At 43.8% G+C, this 20,630-nt stretch overlaps 1 protein-coding gene across 2 annotated transcripts in view; it reads left to right on the forward strand.

Moving 5' to 3' along the window:
• Positions 1–20,630, forward strand: part of NLK (nemo like kinase) — a 470,815-nt gene that overhangs the window by 404,912 nt on the left and 45,273 nt on the right. For both annotated transcript variants that reach the window (XM_030222228.1, XM_030222230.1), the window contains exons 7-8: positions 4,004–4,105; positions 12,538–12,624. In XM_030222228.1, coding sequence (XP_030078088.1) covers positions 4,004–4,105; positions 12,538–12,624 — 189 coding nt within the window. The remainder of the gene's footprint in view (positions 1–4,003; positions 4,106–12,537; positions 12,625–20,630) is intronic.

Here is a 20,630-nt window from a genome sequence, read left to right on the forward strand (position 1 = left end):
GCGTTGGGGACATTCATCTGTATGGGCCGTACACTTTGGGTTCCAAAAAACCCTCCGGCTGATTTCTCGACAGTACCAGTGGCCTCGTATGAATCAAGATATCCTTCAGTTTGTCACGACCTGCCCTACCTGTGCCCGGACCAAGTCAGTGGTGGGGCGCCCCTGGGGAGATCTGCAGCCCTTGCCCATCCCTGCAGCCCCCTGGGAGGAATTGTCTATGGATTTCATTACGGATCTTCCCCGTTCCCAGGGGCACACTGTGATTTGGGTAGTGGTAGACCGGTTCTCCCGTATGGCACACTTCGTTCCCCTGCCAGGGCTTCCATCGGCAGCACTGTTAGCCCAACAGTTCAGCATATTTTCCGGCTCCATGGGCTACCAGTCAGGATCATCAGTGACCGCGGAGCCCAGTTCACTTCACGATTCTGGAGAGCCCTGTGTTCTGCTCTGGGGGTTGCTACCCATTTCTCCTCTGCCTACCATCCGCAGACCAACGGGATGGTGGAAAGGATTAACCAAACATTGAAGGGGTTCTTGCGGGCTTTTGTCAACAGGCGGCAAGACAACTGGGCATCCCGTCTTCCATGGGCCGAGTTCGCCTATAACCACAGTGAACACTCTGCCTCTGGGCAGTCTCCATTTTTCATGGTATATGGACAACATCCGCGGCTTCCTCCGTCCATACCCTCTGACTCCTCTACGCCCATGGTTACTCAAACCCTGGCTGACCTGCGGGAAGTCTGGAATCTGGCCTGAGAGCAACTACAGAAAGCAGCCGCCAGGTATAAGTCGTTTGCTGACTGACACCGGCACCCCGCCTCGGTTTTGCAGCCGGGGCAGAAGGTATGGCTGAGCACCAAATACCTGAGGCTCCGGGTGCCCTCTCGGAGGCTGGGGCCACGGTACATCGGGCCGTTTGTTGTCCAGTCTCGGATCGGAGCTGTGACATACCGCCTGCGGCTACCTAGTACTCTGCGGATCCATAATGCCTTTCATGTTTCTCTGTTGAAGGTCTTTCGGGGGTCTAAATGGTATCCACAGAATAAAGAGTCAGTTGTTCCAGAGGCTGACCCCGATCCCGAGTATGAGGTTGAAGAAATCATAGACTCCAAGAGGCGTCGGGGAAAGCTGCTCTACCTGTTATCATGGAAGCATTTCGGTCCCGAGGACAATTCCTGGGAGCCAGCTACCAATGTACATGCCCCGGAGTTGGTACGGGCCTTCCATGATCGTTATCCTCAGAAACCAGGACCCAGGAGGAGGGGGGCATCCGGGGGGGATACTGTCACATCCGTCGCTCCCTCCGGCTGCTCCTCCGCGGGAGGCAAGAGCCGGCGTCCGCCACAGCGAAGACCGGCTTTCTTGAGGCCACGGCGGGGAGCTGGGGCTCGCCGCGGTGATGGCCACCCAGTCCGGGGCCAAGGCCGGGGGCCGGCGATCGCGGCTGCCGGACTCTCGATCGCTGGCTATGGGGGCTCTGCTTGCGCCAGTAGGGGAAATGGCGCGATGGCCGGCGTCTCCATTCTCGGGCGCGGGAATCCGAAGCTCCGCCTCAGAGGAGTTAGATTGGGAGGCCAGTACTGTGGTCCCGCCTGGGAGGTCGGACAGAGCCAATCAGAAGGGTTCTGTCAATAACCAGGTTCTGATTGGCCGGCTATGTCTACGGGGGCTGGGCGGTTGAATGCGGACAGTATTTAAGGAGCGGGCCTGAGATAGGACATTGCTTCAGGTTCTGTTTCCCGAGGCCAGTCTCCGCTTGTTCCTGTGCTCAGTTGGTTTCCTTGTACTTCTGGTTTTGACTTTTGGACTGTTCCTGGTTTTCCCTGCTAGCCGCCTGCCTTGACCTTTTGCCTGATTCTGACTACGCTGTTAGCTGCCTGCCCTGAACTGTTGCCTGTTCTTGGATGTCTCCATTTCCATCTGCCCTCTTCTCTCCTGGTTCCAGTCTGGGTCAGTTCGTCAACCCCGCGGTTCCAGAAGTCCCATTGACCGCCTGCAGCTGGGGGCTCAACCCTTGGTGAACAGCGGTCGCCACAGGTGAAGACTTGGGGTTGCACGGCTATCCTCTGAGGTCCTTCGGAGCCTTGCGGGACCTAAGGGCTCACCTTCCTTGTGAACAAGACACAAGGACAGGCACAATGTGGCTTACAACAGTTCATGAAACAGTACAATAGGAAAGGTAAAACATAGGATGACAGAATAAACAGAGAAAACATGGAAAGGGTAAACTGTTCAGCAGGAGCCAGCGGATGAGAGTCCCCTGCCAACCAACAGCGGGAGAGTCAAATGGCCGGGCACGGTAGGGAGTAGGCTTTAGAAAATAGGAAGGTCTTTAAAAACCTTTTGAATAGTTGATGGTCGGATATCCCTTTTAGTTGCTTCGGCAGTTCATTCTAAGTTTTTGCACTGGTATATGGGAAAGTCGAAGCAAGCACACGCTTGTATCTGACTTTCCTACTGCTGGGATAGTGCAGACAGAGGAAGTTGCGTGATGACGACAGAGCATTTCTAGGAGGTAGATCAACTAGGTAGAGCATGTATTCAGGGGCCTCTCCGAATACGATCTTGTGCGTTAGAGAACAGATTGAACTTGATGCGATCTTTGACAGGGAGCCAGTGCAGAGCGAAACGCAATGGTTGTGCATGAGCAAAGCGCGATTTGCCTAGAATTAATCTGGCAGCCGTGTTCTGGGCTGTCTGGAGCTTTCTTAGTAAGTAGTCATGGCAGCCAGTGTATATCCCGCTGCAGTAGTCCAGGTGAGAAAGGACCAGCCAGTGAACGAGAGTACGGAAGAGGTCTCTAGGCAGGCAATTTCTAATACGCTTCAGCCGTCACATTGCAAAAAACATTCTCTTCACAACCACCTTCACTTGATTGTCCATAATCAGGTGATTGTCTAGCTCGACCCTTTTCGTTTAATTTATTTTTTTCTGCTGGTCATGCCTTGTCATGCTGTTTAGATAGCTTGAGGATCAATAGACACTGTTACCCCGAGGTGTCAGTTCCTCACCCCACCCATTCCCATCAGTATTGGTTTTACTGATCTTCATAATGGGTTTTTTTATTTGATTGTGCATTGTAAAGCACGTAATTGCTTACCCATAGCATCATGGGTCATGCGTGCATACCATGGAATAGAATGGAATTTTCCTTTGGATTTCTGGACCCTATGGGGGCCATTCTAATAATTGAGCACCACAATTTGTGCTCAGATACAGCGCAATGAGCTCTAATTTTATCATGCATCTGGGCACTAAGATTCCATTATAGAATATTAGCATAAGTTGGTATCTACTCGCATTTAGGCAGAACCACTTAAGCCATGTCAATAGCAGGCATAAATGCACTTGCCTAAATTTGACTTTTTAGCACATTACTTTCAGTAGTCTGGAAGTGACACATGTAAATGTTGATCCTGCCTATGCCCCACCCATGCTCCTCTCCTATAAACGCCCCTTGCATTTATGTGCTAAGCAAGTTGCTTTCATCATTTATAGAATAGTGCTGAGTGTACGTATATGCACTTACCCCTAAATTCTATAACATTGGGCACCCAGCTTTAGGCTTAGTACGCAAAGTTGCATGTACAATTAGCGTGTAACTTAATTAGATATTGCCTTAAACAACCAATGAATGCCAATTGGTTTTAATTGGTGCTAATTGACTCTAATTGGCAGTTGGGCACATAAGTTGAGAAATACCACGCTACAGTTTTTGTTAGGGGCAACTTTATAATTACTTTTTTTCCCTGATTTTTGTTTGTAATTAATTTTTCCTTCTAAATGTTTGATGGGAAACAATCCTCTTTTCCTGTATCCCTCCCTCATTTCCTTTCCTGGCCTCCTTACTACACTCTCATTCATATATTTAATTCAGTTTTTTGAACTGAATTATTGCTTTTTTTTTCTGTTATTCAGTAAAATTATTTTTCTGACTTTTTTTCTTTCATTATTGTGAGACTGGCATAGTTTTTCAGTATGCACATTCTATTTCTTCCTGCAGCTGGATTTAATCACAGACCTGTTGGGAACACCTTCGCTGGAAGCGATGAGGACAGCTTGTGAAGGGGCCAAGGCACACATACTCAGGGGTCCTCATAAACAGGTAGCCCTTTATATTCAGAGCTCCAGTTGTAATCGCTTGTTGTTATTCCTTCCTTGTAAATTAACTTTGTCTCTAGGATTTGAAATTGAACCTTGTTTGACAAAGTTTTCTCCATTGGAACAGAGTACAAGAAAATGATTGAAATTTGGGACGCCAGTGTCATTTTAGCATTTTTGACATTCACAGAGCAGATAACTCTGTGGAGGAGTGGCCTAGTGGTTAGAGCACCGGTCTTGCAATCCAGAGGTGGCCAGTTCAAATCCCACTGCTGCTCCTTGGGCAAGTCACTTAACCCGCCATTGCCTCAGGTACAGACTTAGATTGTGAGCCCTCCCGGGACAGAGAAATATCCAGTGTACCTGAATGTAACTCACCTTGAGCTACTACTGAAAAAGGTGTGAGCAAAATCCAAATAAATAAATAAATAACTCTTTATAAAAAGTATGCTTCAGTGCCATCTAATATGAATTGTAAACACCAAAATCCAGTAGATTGTAATTGTGACAGAAACTTCTATGGGTGTTAAGGTTGTCAAGAGTTCATGTTATGAATTTGCATTTACAGCATTTTGACTGTATTGATCTATATCATAAACCTATGTAGTACAACCTATTAAGCAGAGATAATGTTCGAGCCTTTGATTGTGTGGACAATGAAAACAGCTAACCTTGTATATAGAAATATTGGAGTTCATAGGAGCCCTACTTGACATAAAGAGGGTTCGAGCCTACCTCCTGGAGGCAAGAGCGGACAACCTTGGCTCGCTGGCTTCCAAGGTTCGTGCCTCTCAGCAGCTCAGCAGAGATGTTGAGATTGCTGGGCCACATGGCTTCCATATTGTATGTTACACACATCATACATCTTCACATAAGATCAGCTCAATGGACATTGGCTTCTCAGTGGTATCAAGCCACAGGGAATTTGCAAGATGTCATTCAAGTATCCCCAGAGTTGGTACACTCTCTTCAATGATGAACGATCCGATCCAGTTTGACTCTGGGACTTCCATTCCAAATTCCTCAGCCACAAAAATGCTGATGATACATGCATCTCTCCTTGGCTGGGGAGCTCATGTAAATGGGCTCCACACTCAAGGAGCTTGGTCCTCCCAGGAAACGAATCTTCAGATCAACCTTCTTGAGCATTGAGCAATCTGGAGCGCTCTAAAGGCTTTCAGAGATTGGCTGTCTCACCAAATTGTTCTCATTCAAACAGACAATCAGGTTGCCATGTATTACACCAACAAGCATGGGATTCCGGATCACGCCCTCTGTGTCAGGAGGCTGTCTGGATGTGACATTGGGCTCGCCAACACAGCATGTTCCTTTGAGCCACTTATCTGGCAGGCACAAACAACGTCCTGGCCGACAGGCTGAGCAGGATAATGCAACCGCATGAGTGGTCTCTCAATATGGGCATAGCCCACAAGATCTTCCAAGCATGGGGCACCCCCTCGATGTATCTTTTTGTCACTCAGATCAACCACAAGGACCCTCAGTTCTGTTCCAGGCTTCAGACCCACGGCAGACTTGTGTCAGATGGTTTCCTCCTCTAGTGGGAAAGACTTAGTTGAAACTCAAGCAAGACTGCGGAACCAGGATTCTGATCGCGCCATAATGGCCACAGCAGATTTGGTTCCCTCTTCTTCTGGAATTATCCTCCAAAGAACCATGGAGATTGGAGTTTTTTCCGACCCTCGTCACACAGAACAAGGGGTTGCTTCTACATCCCAACCTCCAGTCTCTGGCTCTCACACTTTGGATGTTGAAAGCCTAGAATTCGCTTCCTTGGGTTTTTTGGAGGGTGTCTCCCGAGTTGCTGGATTCCAGAAAAGATTCCACTAAGAGATGTTACTCTTTTAAATGGAGGAGGTTTGCCGCTGGTGTGAGAGCAAGGCCTTAGATCCCCTTACTTGCCCTACACAGACCCTGCTTGAATACCTTCTACATATATCAGAGTCTGGTCTCAAGACCAACTCCATAAGGATTCACTTTTGTGCAATTAGTGCTTATCATCAACTTGTAGAAGGTAAGCCCATCTCTAGACAGCTTTTAGTTGTTCGCTTCATGAGAGGCTTGCTTTTGTCAAAGCCCTCTGTCAAACGTCCACCAGTGTCATGGGATCTCATTCTCACCCAGCATGATGAAAGTTCCTTTTGAGCCATTGAATTCCTGTCATACGTACTTGACCTGGAAGGTCGTTTTCTTGGTGGCTGTTACTTCAGCTCATAGAGTCAGTGAGCTTCAGGCCTTAGTAGTGAATGCACCTTATACTAAGTTTCATCTCAATAGAGTAGTCCTCTGTGCACACTCTAAGGTGGTGTCGGAGTTCCATCTGAACCAGTCGATTGGTCTTGCCAACATTCTTTCCCTGACCTTATGCCCATCCTGGCGAAAGCAGTTTGCACACCTTGCATCGCAAGAGAGCATTGACCTATTACATGGAGCGGACAAGGCCCCACAGTCAGTCTGCCCAGCTTTTTGTTTCTTTTCATTCCGACAGGATGGAGGTCGCCATCGGGAAACGCACCATTTCAATTTGGCTGGCAGATTGCATTTCCTTCACTTATGCCCAGGCTGGGCTGGCCTTGGAGAGTCATATCACAGCTCATAATGTCAGAGCCATGGCTGTGTCGGTAGTCCACTCGAGGTCAGCCTCCATTGAAGAAATTTGCAAGGCTGCAACGTGGTCTTCAGTCCACACATTCACATCACACTAGTGCCTTGAGCAGGATACCCGACACGACAGTCGGTTTGGGCAGACAGTGTTGCAGAATCTGTTTGGGGTCTAGAATTCAACTCCATCCTCCTCCTCCTCCATCCCCCTTTCTGTTCCAGGCTACACCCTCATTCAGCTTGTATATAGTTTTGAGTTAATCTGTGTTATGTGCTCGCCGTTGCAAGGCCCAGTTGACTGATATGTGTTGTTTTGGGTGAGCCTGGATGCTAGGGATTCCCCACTTGTGAGAAGATTGAAGCCCGTGTGTCCTCGGAGAAAGCAAAGATACTTACCTGTAGTAGGTATTCTCCGAGGACAGCATGCTTCATAGTCTAACAATCCCTCCCACCTCCCCTTGGAGCTGTCCCCTTGGTCATTTTTACTTTTTTTTTTTGCTTTAGTATTAAGCTGAGACCACGTTCACATGATGGGTGGGAAGGCATTCGCACATATGCAGTGGAGCGCAGCTCATGCTCTACAAAGCTCTGTTTTTAGCTTTGGCAAAATGCCGGACCAGGCGACGCAGATCGGCTTCACCCGCTTGTGAGAATATGAAGGCTGCTGTCCTCGGAGAATACTTGTTAATAAGTATCTTCACTTTATTTCAGAACTACATTAGACTATAGTTGTCTCTCTCATATTATTCCATCATACATCATGCAAATCATCTCTCACGCAATCATTGAATACCTGTTTCAGAGTTCACCATTAGCATGTTAAGAGTCGTTATTCTGTTTAATAAACTTACTCATTCTATCAAGACACCTAACTATTTTCACTAATGTTTTTGAATCTTTTTATAATATCTCAGTGATACACACTCCGAGATATTATTCCTATAGGTGAACAACTAAATACCAAAATAATCCCTCTACTTTTGCATCCAGATATCTGGATCACAGTGGTCCAAATATAAGCAACATTATAAAAAAGGCTCAGTCTCTTACAATAAACGTATACTCACTAAAGTCCCTATATCAAGTCCCAACAAGTACTCCTATCTACCTATATGGTATGCCGATGCTCATTCGGTTGCTATTAAAATTGAAATAAATATTAGATAAATGAAACTCAGTTTGATCTTGCTATAACCTCTGAAACTTGGTTATATGCAAAAGATAATCCTATAATTCTTGATATATGTCCACCTGGGTATTCCATCCTTCATTTTCCCAGAACCAAGAAAAGAGGTGGTGTCTTAGGCATCATTTATAAATAATTTTTTGAGGTAAAAACAATTTCTGAATCACAATCTCCAAATTTGGATATTGTTGCTTCTTCAGTAAATGACAACTCCTTATCTAGATCTATTTGCCTAGTATTACTATATCGACCTCCTAAAAACTGGAACCTTACAGAGGTAGAGCTTACTGAATTAATCTCTTAATGCTTGTATTAATAATGACAATATTATTATGGTTGGTGACATTAATTTACACCTTGAAATCCGTACCAATCAATACACGAAGAATTTTCTTGATTTCCTCAATATATGGCAGTATCCAACCCGCTCCTCTGCTGTTCTTCATGGTTTCGCATATAAAATCAAAATTGTAATCCAATCCAATCAGTTCATCCCAGAACTTGCAAAGGTTAAACTGACTGGCCCATGAAGTCTGCATCCACTGCATATGACAGAGTCTTCACCAGTGTGCGTCCTTGACTCTGGCCGAGTTTCGCATTAACGCTTTCTCAAAAGGCACACAATAACATTCCTTGAATCATCCTAGTAAGTTTGCTTATTGCAGCAACCCTACAATGTGGGTGGGACACCAAATCATAGAGACTCCCAGTACTCGCCATTGAAATGGTGGTGATCATCAATCGGTTAGGATTTCACGCTCAGTGGTTAAGGGTGAATTGAACTGATAACGAGCTCGAGGGAGCTCACAATGGACACAACATTTCCTCCTCAGGAGAGCAAGCTATTTGAAGAAGGAGCACCTGATCGTAAATTTATAAGAGGACTAAGTGGATTTGTTCGCATATGAATTTTTATGGTTTGTGTGGATCTCATGAGTGATTGATTGATTCATTAAGGTTGTAATTACATGAAGGGTCCAACGCTTTGTAGAGCGTGTATTTCAACTGTAAGCGTATAAGCAAACAGGCATAATTGTACTGTTACGAGAGTTCAAGCTAAGCTTAATAAACCTTCTTTTAAGCACAAGTAAACTTCATGGGTTTCAATTTTTCCACTCAGCATAATGGGAGTAAATAATTCAAAATGGGGAAAAAGGAGTATACATGGATTTTATATTAAATTGTAACTGCCAGAACCTCAACCATTCTTCTAACGTTCGTAGATCCCTCCTTATCGTTTCTACTTCCTCCAGGGTATCCCCTCTATTGGCTATTTTTGTGTCTTCCGCAAGAAGGCAAACCTTTCCTTCCAACCCTTCAGCAATATCTCCCACAAGTAGGCCCCAGCACCAACCCCTGAGGAACTCCACTGCTCACCTTCCTTTCGAGCGGATTCCATTTACCACCACTCTCTGCCACCTGTCGGTCAACCAGTTTCCTATCCAGTTCACCACTTTCGGTCCTAAGTTCAACCCTTTCAGCTTATTCACGCGTCTTCTGTGGAGAACCATATCAAAGGCTTTGTTCAAATCCAAGTGGATTACTTCTAGCGCACGTCCTTCATCCAGTTCTTTGGTCACCCAGTCAAAGAAGTCAATAAGATTCATTTGGCAGGATTTTCCTTTGGTAAAGCCATGTTGCCTTGGGTCCTGTAACCCATTGGCTTCTAGAAAGTTAACTATCCTTTCTTTCAGCAGTGACTCCATTATTTTTCCTACCACCGATATGAGACTTACCGGTCTGTAGTTTCCCACTTCTTCCCTGTCTCCACTTTTGTGGAGAGGAACCACATTCGCTTGTCTCCAATCTCGCGGTACCTCTCCCATCTCTAAAGATCTTTTAAATAAATCTTTAAGAGGTCCCACCAGGACCTCGCTGAGCTCCCTCTGTATCCTGGGATGTATCCCATGTGGCCCATAGCTTTGTCCACCTTCAGATTCTCAAGCTGTTTATAAATTCTTTCTCCCGTAAACGGCGCAGTATCCACTCCATTCTCGAATGTTCCCTCAGCAGCCAACCATGTTCCTTCTCCAGGATTTTCCTCCATGAACACTGAAGAGAAATAATTGTTTAGCGCATTTGCTTTATCTTCATCACTCTCCACCTAGCCATTCTCATTATCTTTCAGTCTTGCAATTCCATTCCTATCTTTTCTCCTTTCTCCAATATATCTGAAAAAAGTCTTGTGAACTCTCTTTACATCTTTAGCCATTTTTTCTTCCGCTCGCACTTTCGCTAGCCGTATTTCTCTCTTTGCTTCTTTGAGTTTAATCCGATAATCTTTTCCATGATCCTCTCGTTGCGTTCTTTTGTATTTCTTAAACAAAGCCTCTTTTGCTCTTATTTTTTCAGCTACTTGTTTGGAAAACCATATAGACTTCCTGCTTCTCTTGTTTTTGTTTACTTTCCTCACATAAAGATCAGTCACCATATTTATAGCAGCCTTTAGCTTGGACCACTGTTTTTCCACATCTCCTTAACCTTCCCACGCCAATAACTCCTTCAGGTATTCCCCCATTTTATCAAACTCAGTACGTCTGAAATCCAATACTTTAAGTTTTGTATGTCCACACTCCACCTTTGCCCTTATATGAAACCATTCAGTGTGATGATCACTATTACATAGGTGGGCACCCACCTGGATATTGGAAACACTTCCTCCATTTATGAGCACTAGATCCAGCATCGACCCTTTCCTCGTGTGTTCCGTCACCATTTATCTGAACAAGGCACTTTGACAGACATCCACAATCTCCCTACTTCTTTCCGATTCTGCATACGGGACGTTCCAATCCACGTCAGACAAATTGAAATCTCCCAACAGTAGCACCTCCCCTTTCATACCAATCTTTTGAATATCTTCTATCAGGTCCTGTCTAACTTCTTCGTTTGTGCAGGAGGTCTGTAGATAACCCCATGTAGATACAGGTTCTGTCTTCTCTTTCCAGGACGATCCATAAAGTTTCTTCCTTTCCCCAGGTTCCCCGCATTTCAGCCACTCTGATATTGTCTCTCACATACAGCGCCACTCCTCCACCTCTTCTGTCCTCTCTATCCTTCCTAAAAAGATTATAGCCCGGTACGGTCACATCCCATTCACGGGAATTGTTGAACCACGTCTCTGTAATATCAACAATATCCAAGTTTTCTTCAAACATCAGGGCTTACAAGTCTTGAACCTTTTTACTTAGACTACGAGCATTTGTGCTCATTGCTTTCCATGTGCTTAGTGAGTTTAGGTGGTTTTCAGTATTTACATGACCTTTCCCTCTGCCATCGTGTTTATTCTGGGGGTGACTTTCTGAAGTACCTTGTTTCCTTTTGTCACCCCCACCCTCTAGTTTAAATGTCTAGAAACATACTGTCTGAATTTCTCCCCAAGGATCCTTTTTCCCATTATCGAAAGATGTAGCCCATCATTACAGTACAGCCTGTTATTTCTCCACGTATTACCCCATGCTCCTATGTATCTAAAACCTTCTTCTTTACACCCTCAAACCACTTATTGAATGGCACTGTTTTGCGTAGTCTTTTCTCTCCCTTCCCCCATGTAGGAATTACTTCAGAAACAGTTTGAACCAAAGATTTCAGTCCCTCCCCAAGCTTCTGGAACGCTCTCTGTGCTGTAAACTTGCTATTGTTGGCCAGGTCATTTGTCCCCAGGTGAATTACAACATCAGCGTTTGAAGCCTTGCTCTGTTCTTGGTTCACTTTCAGTATTTGGTCTGTACATCTTGTAGCTGAAGATCCTGGAAGACATTTCACTAGGTAGGAACCCATGAACTGTGTTCCTAAGTTAATGCCTCTGATAATGGAGTCTCCAATCAGTCATTATTTGGGGATGTTTCTTGGGTTGTGCCACTTTTCAGTAGTAGGGTGAGTTATATTCAAGTACACTGGGTATTTCTCTGTCCATGAAGATTAGTAGATTCTGCCAATGTAGTAAATTCTTGACCACTTGGAGGTACCAATGTGAACTTCTTGACCCAGGTATTCAATAATGCACAGGAAGTGTCTCCCCCCCCCCCCCCCCCCCACCAGCAGTCCATAACTATCATATAACATATTCAAGTACTGCTGAAAAGTTGGGCTTCACTAGTTAGTTACTCCTGTTTAAATAACTAGTGGAGGGGTAGCCTAGTGGTTAGTGCAGTGGCCTAAGAAGCAGGGGAACTGGGTTTGATTCTCACTGCAGCTCCTTCTGACTCTGGACAAGTCACTCAACCCTCCATTGCCCCAAGTTTAAAATAAGTATCTGTATACAGTATGGTAAACCCCTTTGATTGAAACCACAGAAATGTGGTATATCAAATCTCATTCCCTTTCCCTTATTGTTTGAATGACGTGAGTACAGGAGCTGTGAACGAGTCCACATTTTGAGCAACAAAAACAATACTTGGAGAGATCAGCTATGAGTTTCTATTATAAGTAGATTTCACATTTCACCAATGAATGTTTACATTTTGGAAAATAAAACAAATGTAAAAAAAAAAAAAGTGGCAGGGTCTGCAGTATTTGTATTATATAAACTTAGTGAAATTAGTAGTAGCATCAGTTAGAGCTGAGGGGCTTAAGCCTTGTAGTGCTGTTCGGAAGTGATCTTAATCCTTTTATGCTGTTTTATCTTCTAGCCATCTCTTCCTGTTCTTTATACATTGTCCAGCCAAGCTACACATGAAGCTGTTCATCTGCTTTGCAGGATGTTGGTCTTTGATCCAGTAAGTGCCAGCTCTTTTCCTGAAATTACTCAAAGAATACATTTCACAGTTTCACAGTTGCAGTTTTACTGAAGAGCCCAGTCTAAAAAGGCAATTTTCAAATGATTTTACCCAGATAACCAAGCAATTAACCAGTTAAAAGAGGGGGCTGAAAACTGTCCCCCCCTACAATTAAAAGTACCCATGTTTGACATATGGCTGCATTCTGAAGAGGGAAGGGGCAAGGTGTAGACAATCTGCAATACATGGGGATTTCATTTTGAAATTCCTGCATGTGGTTCCAACCATGGATTTTTTTTCCCACTACAAAGTAGGTGCAAAGATTGAGAGTACTAATCTAGCCAGCCCCTGCATTTTCAGACGAAACTCCAGAGAGTTTCCCTCTGGAGCTGTGCTTGCGCCTAAATATATCAGGAGAATATTGGCAGAAATTATTTAAGTCTCTGTGTTTCTCATCTGTGTCTTAGAGGCACATTTAACCGATCAGGTTTTCAGGATATTAAAAATAAATATGCTTGAGATATTTTTATGTGCATAGGAAACTATATGGAAGTATGTCTCATGTGTTTGACTTAGAAAAAATGTATAGAATGGGGTCAATTTTCAAGCCTCATATTGATGCAAAGTCCACTGCTACTTTTATTCACAGACTTTGAATGAATTCTCATAGGAAAAGTGTGAGCATGTGTTACATTTGAAAATTGTTCTGAGATAAAGTATCTGCTTTTTCTCCCTTTACTTTTTCCTTACAAGTTAACATGCGTAGATTCAAAAATACAGTTCATATGAATTATTTCCCTCCCCCGGCCTATACATGTCCCCTCCCCATTTTTTATACCATACTAAAAGACAATTAGGACTGGGCAATTATTTGACAGCCAGGTTACCCAGGTAAATGGTTTTCATACATGGAAAGTGGAAGTTCTGCTAATTACCTAAACAGAAAGCAAAAAAACAAATTCTGTCAGCAGATGATTAGAACAGGTCAGGACTATAGGGAGCAAATGCACTGCTGAGAACTTTTATTCGAGTAAGTCTACTTTTTATACATATTTCTTTATCATATTAAGAGTGTTACAAGAAATGATTTATCTTGGGGGAAAGAGCTCTAGAGCACTCGCTACTGTTTATAATTTAAGAGCAGGTGCTGTATTTATAAGTTTAGGATATTAATTTTTCCACAAATCACCAAAGGTGATAATTGCAATAAATTAAATAAATTAAGTATATATAAAAGATACCATATACTCAGAACACAAAGAGACCGTATTTTTAGCTTCAAAACGGTTGATTTAATATACAATTGCACACGAGAGGTAGGTTTTAAGAGATCTTTACAGATAATCTGTGCTTAAGTAAGGTAAGGTAGCAGGTCTAGATCAAAAGTTATGTTACTTACAAGTCCTTGTTACACAGTATGAACAGCATTAGATAAGCATATGTTCAGGACAGGAGGGCTTCTGCAGTGAGTGGATTCCTGAGTTGCTTGCAGTTGAAGAGAATCTGAATCTTGGGGAAACAGCTTTTGCTTTTATATCTTGCAAGCTGCAGGAGGATATGCCATGTGGATCTTTGTCCTGGTTTCCACACGACCCTTGGGCATTTGCAAAGCATTGTGGTATCTTGGTCTCATGTCTTATGACATCACAAGACTTGCTGTCTGGATCTTGCTGACAAATGGTCTTTTGATGTAAAAAGGCTTCCTGCTCAGTCTCTGGAGCAGATACACATTACAAGTCCTTCCTTTCTGCATATGTCTGAAAGCTGATGGGAGGGGCAGGTATACCTTTGACAAGCAAATGTCCTGTTTATGCTTTTCCTCTGAGTTCTTTGTCTTCAATGGCTTCTCCAGACTTTCTGTCTCTTGGGTCTTTGGTTTTCAGAGATGTCCTGATGAGCGTCCAGGTACCCACCTTAGTCAAGCTTTTGTTCAGTCTTTTTAGGTGGGAGGGCAGAGAGAGTTATATATCTCTCTTTTGTCTTTAAGTGTTTGTAATTGACTATCCCTGCTATCAGAAGTTCCCAGAAAAAGGGATGGAGAAAGAGGGGCTTGAAATGAAACTATTCTCTCTGCTGCAGTGTCAAAAATATATTTTTAAAAGCTGCACAAATATATTGGTGTATATATATGTATCTGATCCAACACAACATCATGCTACACATTTAATTCTGATGATTGGCTTATACCATAACAAGAGTACCTGCATACATAGGTGCCCCGTATAAGAGGCTTAGCTGTGACCTTCCCCGCCTGCCTCCTCCTCCAAATGTAGCCCCGACTCGAGTCCCACTGAATTCTGCTGCCGCCGCCGCTTCTGTTGAGCGGCAGCAGGAACAAGCACTGCACTGAACCGCTGCTTCTCTCCACAGCCAGCAAAAGAACAAAAAGAAGCGCGGGGCCACAGCAGCCTTCAGGCATGCGCTGTCGGCTCTGCCGTCCTCTGCCCCCGCTGACGTCAATTTCCCGTTCCGGGGGCAAAGGACCGGCATAGAGAGAGAGAGATGAGTGGAAAGATAGGGAGAGAACGAGGGGACATGGGCAGGAGAGAGAGAGAGGAGCTGCTGGGGAGAAACTGGGGGAGACCCTATCTGTCAGATGGAGAAGTGCTGAATGAAAGGAGGGAGAAAGAGGGAAGACGCTGGATGGAAGGGTAGAGAGGGAAAGAGGAAAGACACTGGAAGGATGGGGAGAGAGAGGACATGCTGAATGGAAAAGGGTCGAGAGAGAGAGAACTGTCTAGAAGGAAGGGGAGATAGAGGGAGACAATGGATGGAAGGATTGGGAGAGGGTAATGGGTGGGAAGGATAGAGAGAGAAAGAGGGATGACACTGGATGGAAGGGTAGGAGAGAAAGAGGGAAGGTGCTGGACATGGATGGATGGAGGAGAGGGAAGACAGGAAGGAGATGCACATGGATGGAGGGGATGGAAAGGAGAAATCTGGACATGGATGGAGTGGAGGGCAGGGAAGAGAGGAGAAATGTCAGACAGGGATGGAGGGAAGGAAAGACAAAGGAAGCAGATGCACACGGATGGAGGGGAAGGGAGAGAGGAGAAATGCTGGACATGGATGGGAGGGGAGGGAAGTAGATGCACATGGATGGAGGGTAGTGAGGAGAAATGCTGGATATGGATGGAGGGAAAACTGCTGAATGTAAGAGCTGTATCGGAACACCGAAGGATAGGGACAGGGCTACAGATGGTAGACAGGACGCATAAGGACAAAGGAGGATGTGGACATGGTGAGAGAAAAAATATCAGATAGAAGACACTGGATGAAACAGAAGACACTGGGACCAAAGCGAATAGGAAAACTAAATGCTCAAACAACAAAGATAGAAAAAAGTATTTTATTCAGAATATGCCAGCTTTTGGAAATGTACATCTGTGATATTTTGCATTTAAGTATTAATTTTTCTAGTACTGCTGCATGCTGAGTCTGACTTCTTGAGGTAACTTTCCAACACAGTATTTTGCCTTCATATGAGATGTGTATGAAACTGGCTGAGATCCACAATGGGTCAAGAAAGACTGACAGCTTTATGTTTACTGAACATTGATCTTGTTGGAGATATTAACCCTGAGCAGATCATTGACACCTATGATGTGAAGTCTAGTCGCCGGATGTTACTTCACTAATGTGACCATTTCATTTTGGGATTTTCCATGGATGGAAATAGCCGTGTTTAATAATTGATAACATTTTTGAATAGTTTACATTGGTTAATATATGCTTTGAGCAACCGCTTTTTTACTTTGACATATTATACATATCTAATATCTAAATTTAATATAAGGTATTAATTGTGACTATTTTACTTTTACTTATTTTTTTTTCTGTGTTGTCAGACAGTTATGGATGTAAGCCCCACCCCTGGCACCACCCCTAACCCCACCCCCTTTAGCCTCCCCAAACAGTTGGGCCACTGACCGCCTGTGCCTGCATAGTCTGTGATAAAGACCGCAGTTGCCAGCCTCTGCAGTAAAACTAATATTAAGAGTAATTTCTATGAGGCCAATAATAATAATAATCCTAACCCAGGCAGAATGACACAGGGACAAAGTTTGTCCCCGCCCCATCCCTGCGAGCTCTGTCTGATCCCATCCACACAAGCCTCGAGCAGTTATGATTTTATATTTAAATCATTTTATTAAAGTATAAATTCTGTACAACTGTCATTTTATAAATCATAAACAATACTGTACAAGAATCAACAAAAACCCTGTCTCCCCTTCTCCCTCAGAAATATCCCCTGCACGAACAAGCCAAATTACTACAGAATGCTACATAGAAGATTCATGCTAACAGAACACTTGGTCACATACACACAACACAGTTGCCAGATATATAACAGCTGACCAAAAATGATAAACATAAACCAAAATCTCAAAAAGCCACACCTTGCATGTAGTACACCACCAAAAAAATAGAAAGCGATGCATTTCCTCCTATATTGTGCAAAATATAAAGATGATACTTGCCAGGGATGGTGTTATGTTTCAACGGTTTTTATTGATGACAAGTCAAGAAAGACAAGTCCACCTCAATACAGTGATTTCAATACAATATTGCAACATGCACGGTAGAAACACAACAAATAAACATCTCTACTTACTGTCATCAAACTTTTTACATTTTTACCCCCCCCCCCCCCCCCCCCCCACTGTGTTTTTTATATTTATATTTAATCATATTCATTGACGCAAATTTAGTACAACTTATGTGAAACATCAACACCAAGCAGAATACAGCTGTCATCAAATCGTGCCCACATCCTTGTAATCGTCAATGAATTCCTTTTATATCTTTCATTCCCCCCTTCCCCCCCCCTTCTTGGGTTCCTCTATATATAAACTAGAGCACAATTCTATTCAAAATTGACATAGGAGGAACCAAGCCTTCTCCGTGAAGGATGTTATATTGCAAAGAAAAAGGAAAATTGAGGAGAACCTGTGCACCTCACCATCTCAAAACCTAACCATCCATCAGTCAGCTGTAGATCTACTCCCCCCCCCCATTCCCCCCCTTCCCCCCTCTCTCTTCCCAGTATCCTATTTACCTCTACCCTCCCCCCCCCCCCCCCCAATCGACTCTGCATCATCTGAGCGCGCAAGGCCTCCGGCCATCCCAGGGAGCGTCCAGCGTCTATCAATCTACTCCCCCCCCTAATCCGGAAATGAATTTAATACCCAGCTCCGGGCTCTATGGGACAGAGATCCGATATATTTATCCCAGATAGCTAGAAACATCTTCCTCCGCTTATAAGTCAAGCGGGCATATTGCAGTTCAAATAACATCAAAGTGTGTAATTTATTTCTCCATTGCCAATATGACGGGACTTGGTCGCTGGTTCACATTCCCAACACTGATCTCTTACCCAGCATCCCCGCCTTCCTAATTAATTGACGAAAATGTTTATCTTGCTGGCCGAAAGCCTCATATTGGTCTAGTAGGAGTCCTTTAGGGGACATTGGGACTGGTCTCCCTCCCAGATGTCCCAAGTAGGTGGTCACCTCCCTCCAAAAATTTTGAATATATGTGCAGTTCCAGAACGCATGTATAAAGAAATTAACACCTTGGTTGCATTTCTTGCAAATGGGTGAGTCTATACCTCCCACCTTGAAGAGGCGTTCTTGTGTAAAATAAGCTCTGTGTAATACTCGAAAATTGCATTTGCGTAATTCTGCGCTAATCGATCCTGACGGTATTCTCTTTATTAAATGGTTTAGATTCATCTCTTCCGCCGGTGTACCTAAATCACTACCCCACCTCTGTTTTGTTTTTTTTTAATATTGTATTTATAATTTTCATCCAAATTTAACAACTCACAAGAGAAGATTACAATATGAGAAAATTTACAATATCTCTAATATCTATTACAATTGAAATGTTTACACTCTACTTTCGACCAGAAATATAAAGTAATAGGATCCAAGAAGAGAACAGGAAAAAAAAAGGACAAAGTTTTTACAGTGGGGTTGTTGTTACCAAGTAAACCTTCCCTAAGCATATCATACAGTATGGTCTGGTAATCCTACTCTTTTGAAACTAAAAACTCCTCTAACTGTTTAGGATCAAAAAACTGAAATGATTTGGCTTGATATAATACTCTGCATATACAAGGAAATTTTAACATATAATTTGCTCCAAGTGCCAGAGTCCTCTGACGTAGTGCTAAAAAAGCACTCAGTCTTTTTTGGGTCTCTCTAGCCATATCAGGGAATATTCTTATTTTAGATCCAAAAAAAGTAGATTCTAAATGTCTAAATGAAAGTCTTAAGACTGCGTCGCGGTCCATTTCTAAAGCAAAAACAACCAAAGCAGTCAACCTCTGAGAAATTACTTCCAAAGATGATTAAAGAAATGATGTCAAGTTCATCGCTTCTCCTCTGTTCGGTTGGAGAGTCTTTGAATTTGATTTATTTTGTAGATATTGTACCCGAACAATAGGAGGTAAGAAATCACTTGGCATTCCTAATACCTCAGTCAGATATTTTTTCACCATATCAATCGGGGAAATTAAGGGAGATCTTGGAAAGTTTGTGAATCTCAAATTAAGTTTTCTTGATTTATTTTCAAGATATTCTAAACGTCGTAACATATCATTTTTATCCCTAATTGAGGTTTGACTGATAACTTCCAAAGATTGCATTTTCTCTCCCAATTGTTCTATTTTAGAAGTATGTTGATTAGTTGTTTGTGCTTGCTGGAGGGCAACTTGAGATAACAACTTAATTTCAGCTGAGTTCTTTATTGTTTGTTGTTGTAAAGAGGAATGCAAAGCAGCAGTTTGATCCCAAAGTGACTCTAATGTCACCAGGGCAGGTTTTTTAACACATTCCACTTGAAAAGCCAGAGGGGGGGCATTAGCAATTTGCCTCAGTGTACTCACAGTCTGCTCTTCTACCGGTTCAGCCCTAGATGTTAACACTGCTGAAGAAAGGCTCCCTCCCTGCTCTCTCAGCTCCTCTGTGGGAAGCTGTGACACAGGACTTTCTCCAGCTTCCAACCCTCTTGGTTGCGGGGGAGCCGTGCGCATGACAGGGCTGAAAGAGACCCCGTCTACACTGTCGGCCAGCTCATTAGTTCCGGCTCCGATAGCAGGGGAAGATGTTTGACTCGGGCCAGAGACCACACCAAATTGCTCAAGCGTCGGCTGCTGTAGAAGGTGGGTTGCACTCGGAGTTGAGGGATTAACCCGAGTTTTCCCTCTCCTTTTCCCCATAGTGATAGGGAATCAAAGCCCTCTCGCAGCGTCCTGAAAGAGCAAGTTGAGCACGTCTGGTACAACAGCTCTGTAAGCGGCCATCTTGGATCTCCCCACCTCTGTTTTAATTCTGTTTTTTCCCTGATGACCTGGATAGTTTCTAAAGCTTTTTTCAAAGTGGAAACTGACATCCCTGTATCCTGAATGGGTTCATAAAAGTTCAGCAGGCTTTGCCGAAGACCAGATCCTTGTTCCCCCAATTTTAAACTCTGGATATAATGTTTAGCCTGTCCGTAAGCAAAGAAATCTCGACTATCCATCTTTACTGAACTCAACATCTCGGCCCACGTTATAACTTGCCCTTCGTCATTCATCATATCGCCTACATATCTCAATCCCTTAGTTTCCCACCTCCGGAAGCTTATATTATCATTTCCAGGGGAGAAGTCTACATTTCCCACCAGGGGCAGCTGATTTGATTGCCGCGGGTTACCCCGTAGCAGTGTCACCAAGTAGTTCCAAGACATCCTTATCGATTCTAGAAGGAAACAGTCCCATAACTCTGCCGGGAGTTTAACCCTCGGGCATTGAATCAGGGAGAAAACATTCCATTGGCCATATATTGCCTGTTCTAGCCCCTTAGGTGTGTATATCTGACTATCTAGTATCCAATCCCCCAGGTGCCGAAGGAGGCATGCCCAATTATAACTTTGAATATCCGGCATGCCCATGCCGCCTTGTCACCATGCCCCCAACAGGTGTCGAAATGGGGTTCTTGGCTTCTTTCCTTGCCAACAAA

The sequence above is a fragment of the Microcaecilia unicolor genome, chromosome 13, assembly GCF_901765095.1.
Source record: "Microcaecilia unicolor chromosome 13, aMicUni1.1, whole genome shotgun sequence".
In the NCBI taxonomy this organism is placed as follows: Eukaryota; Metazoa; Chordata; class Amphibia; order Gymnophiona; family Siphonopidae; genus Microcaecilia; species Microcaecilia unicolor.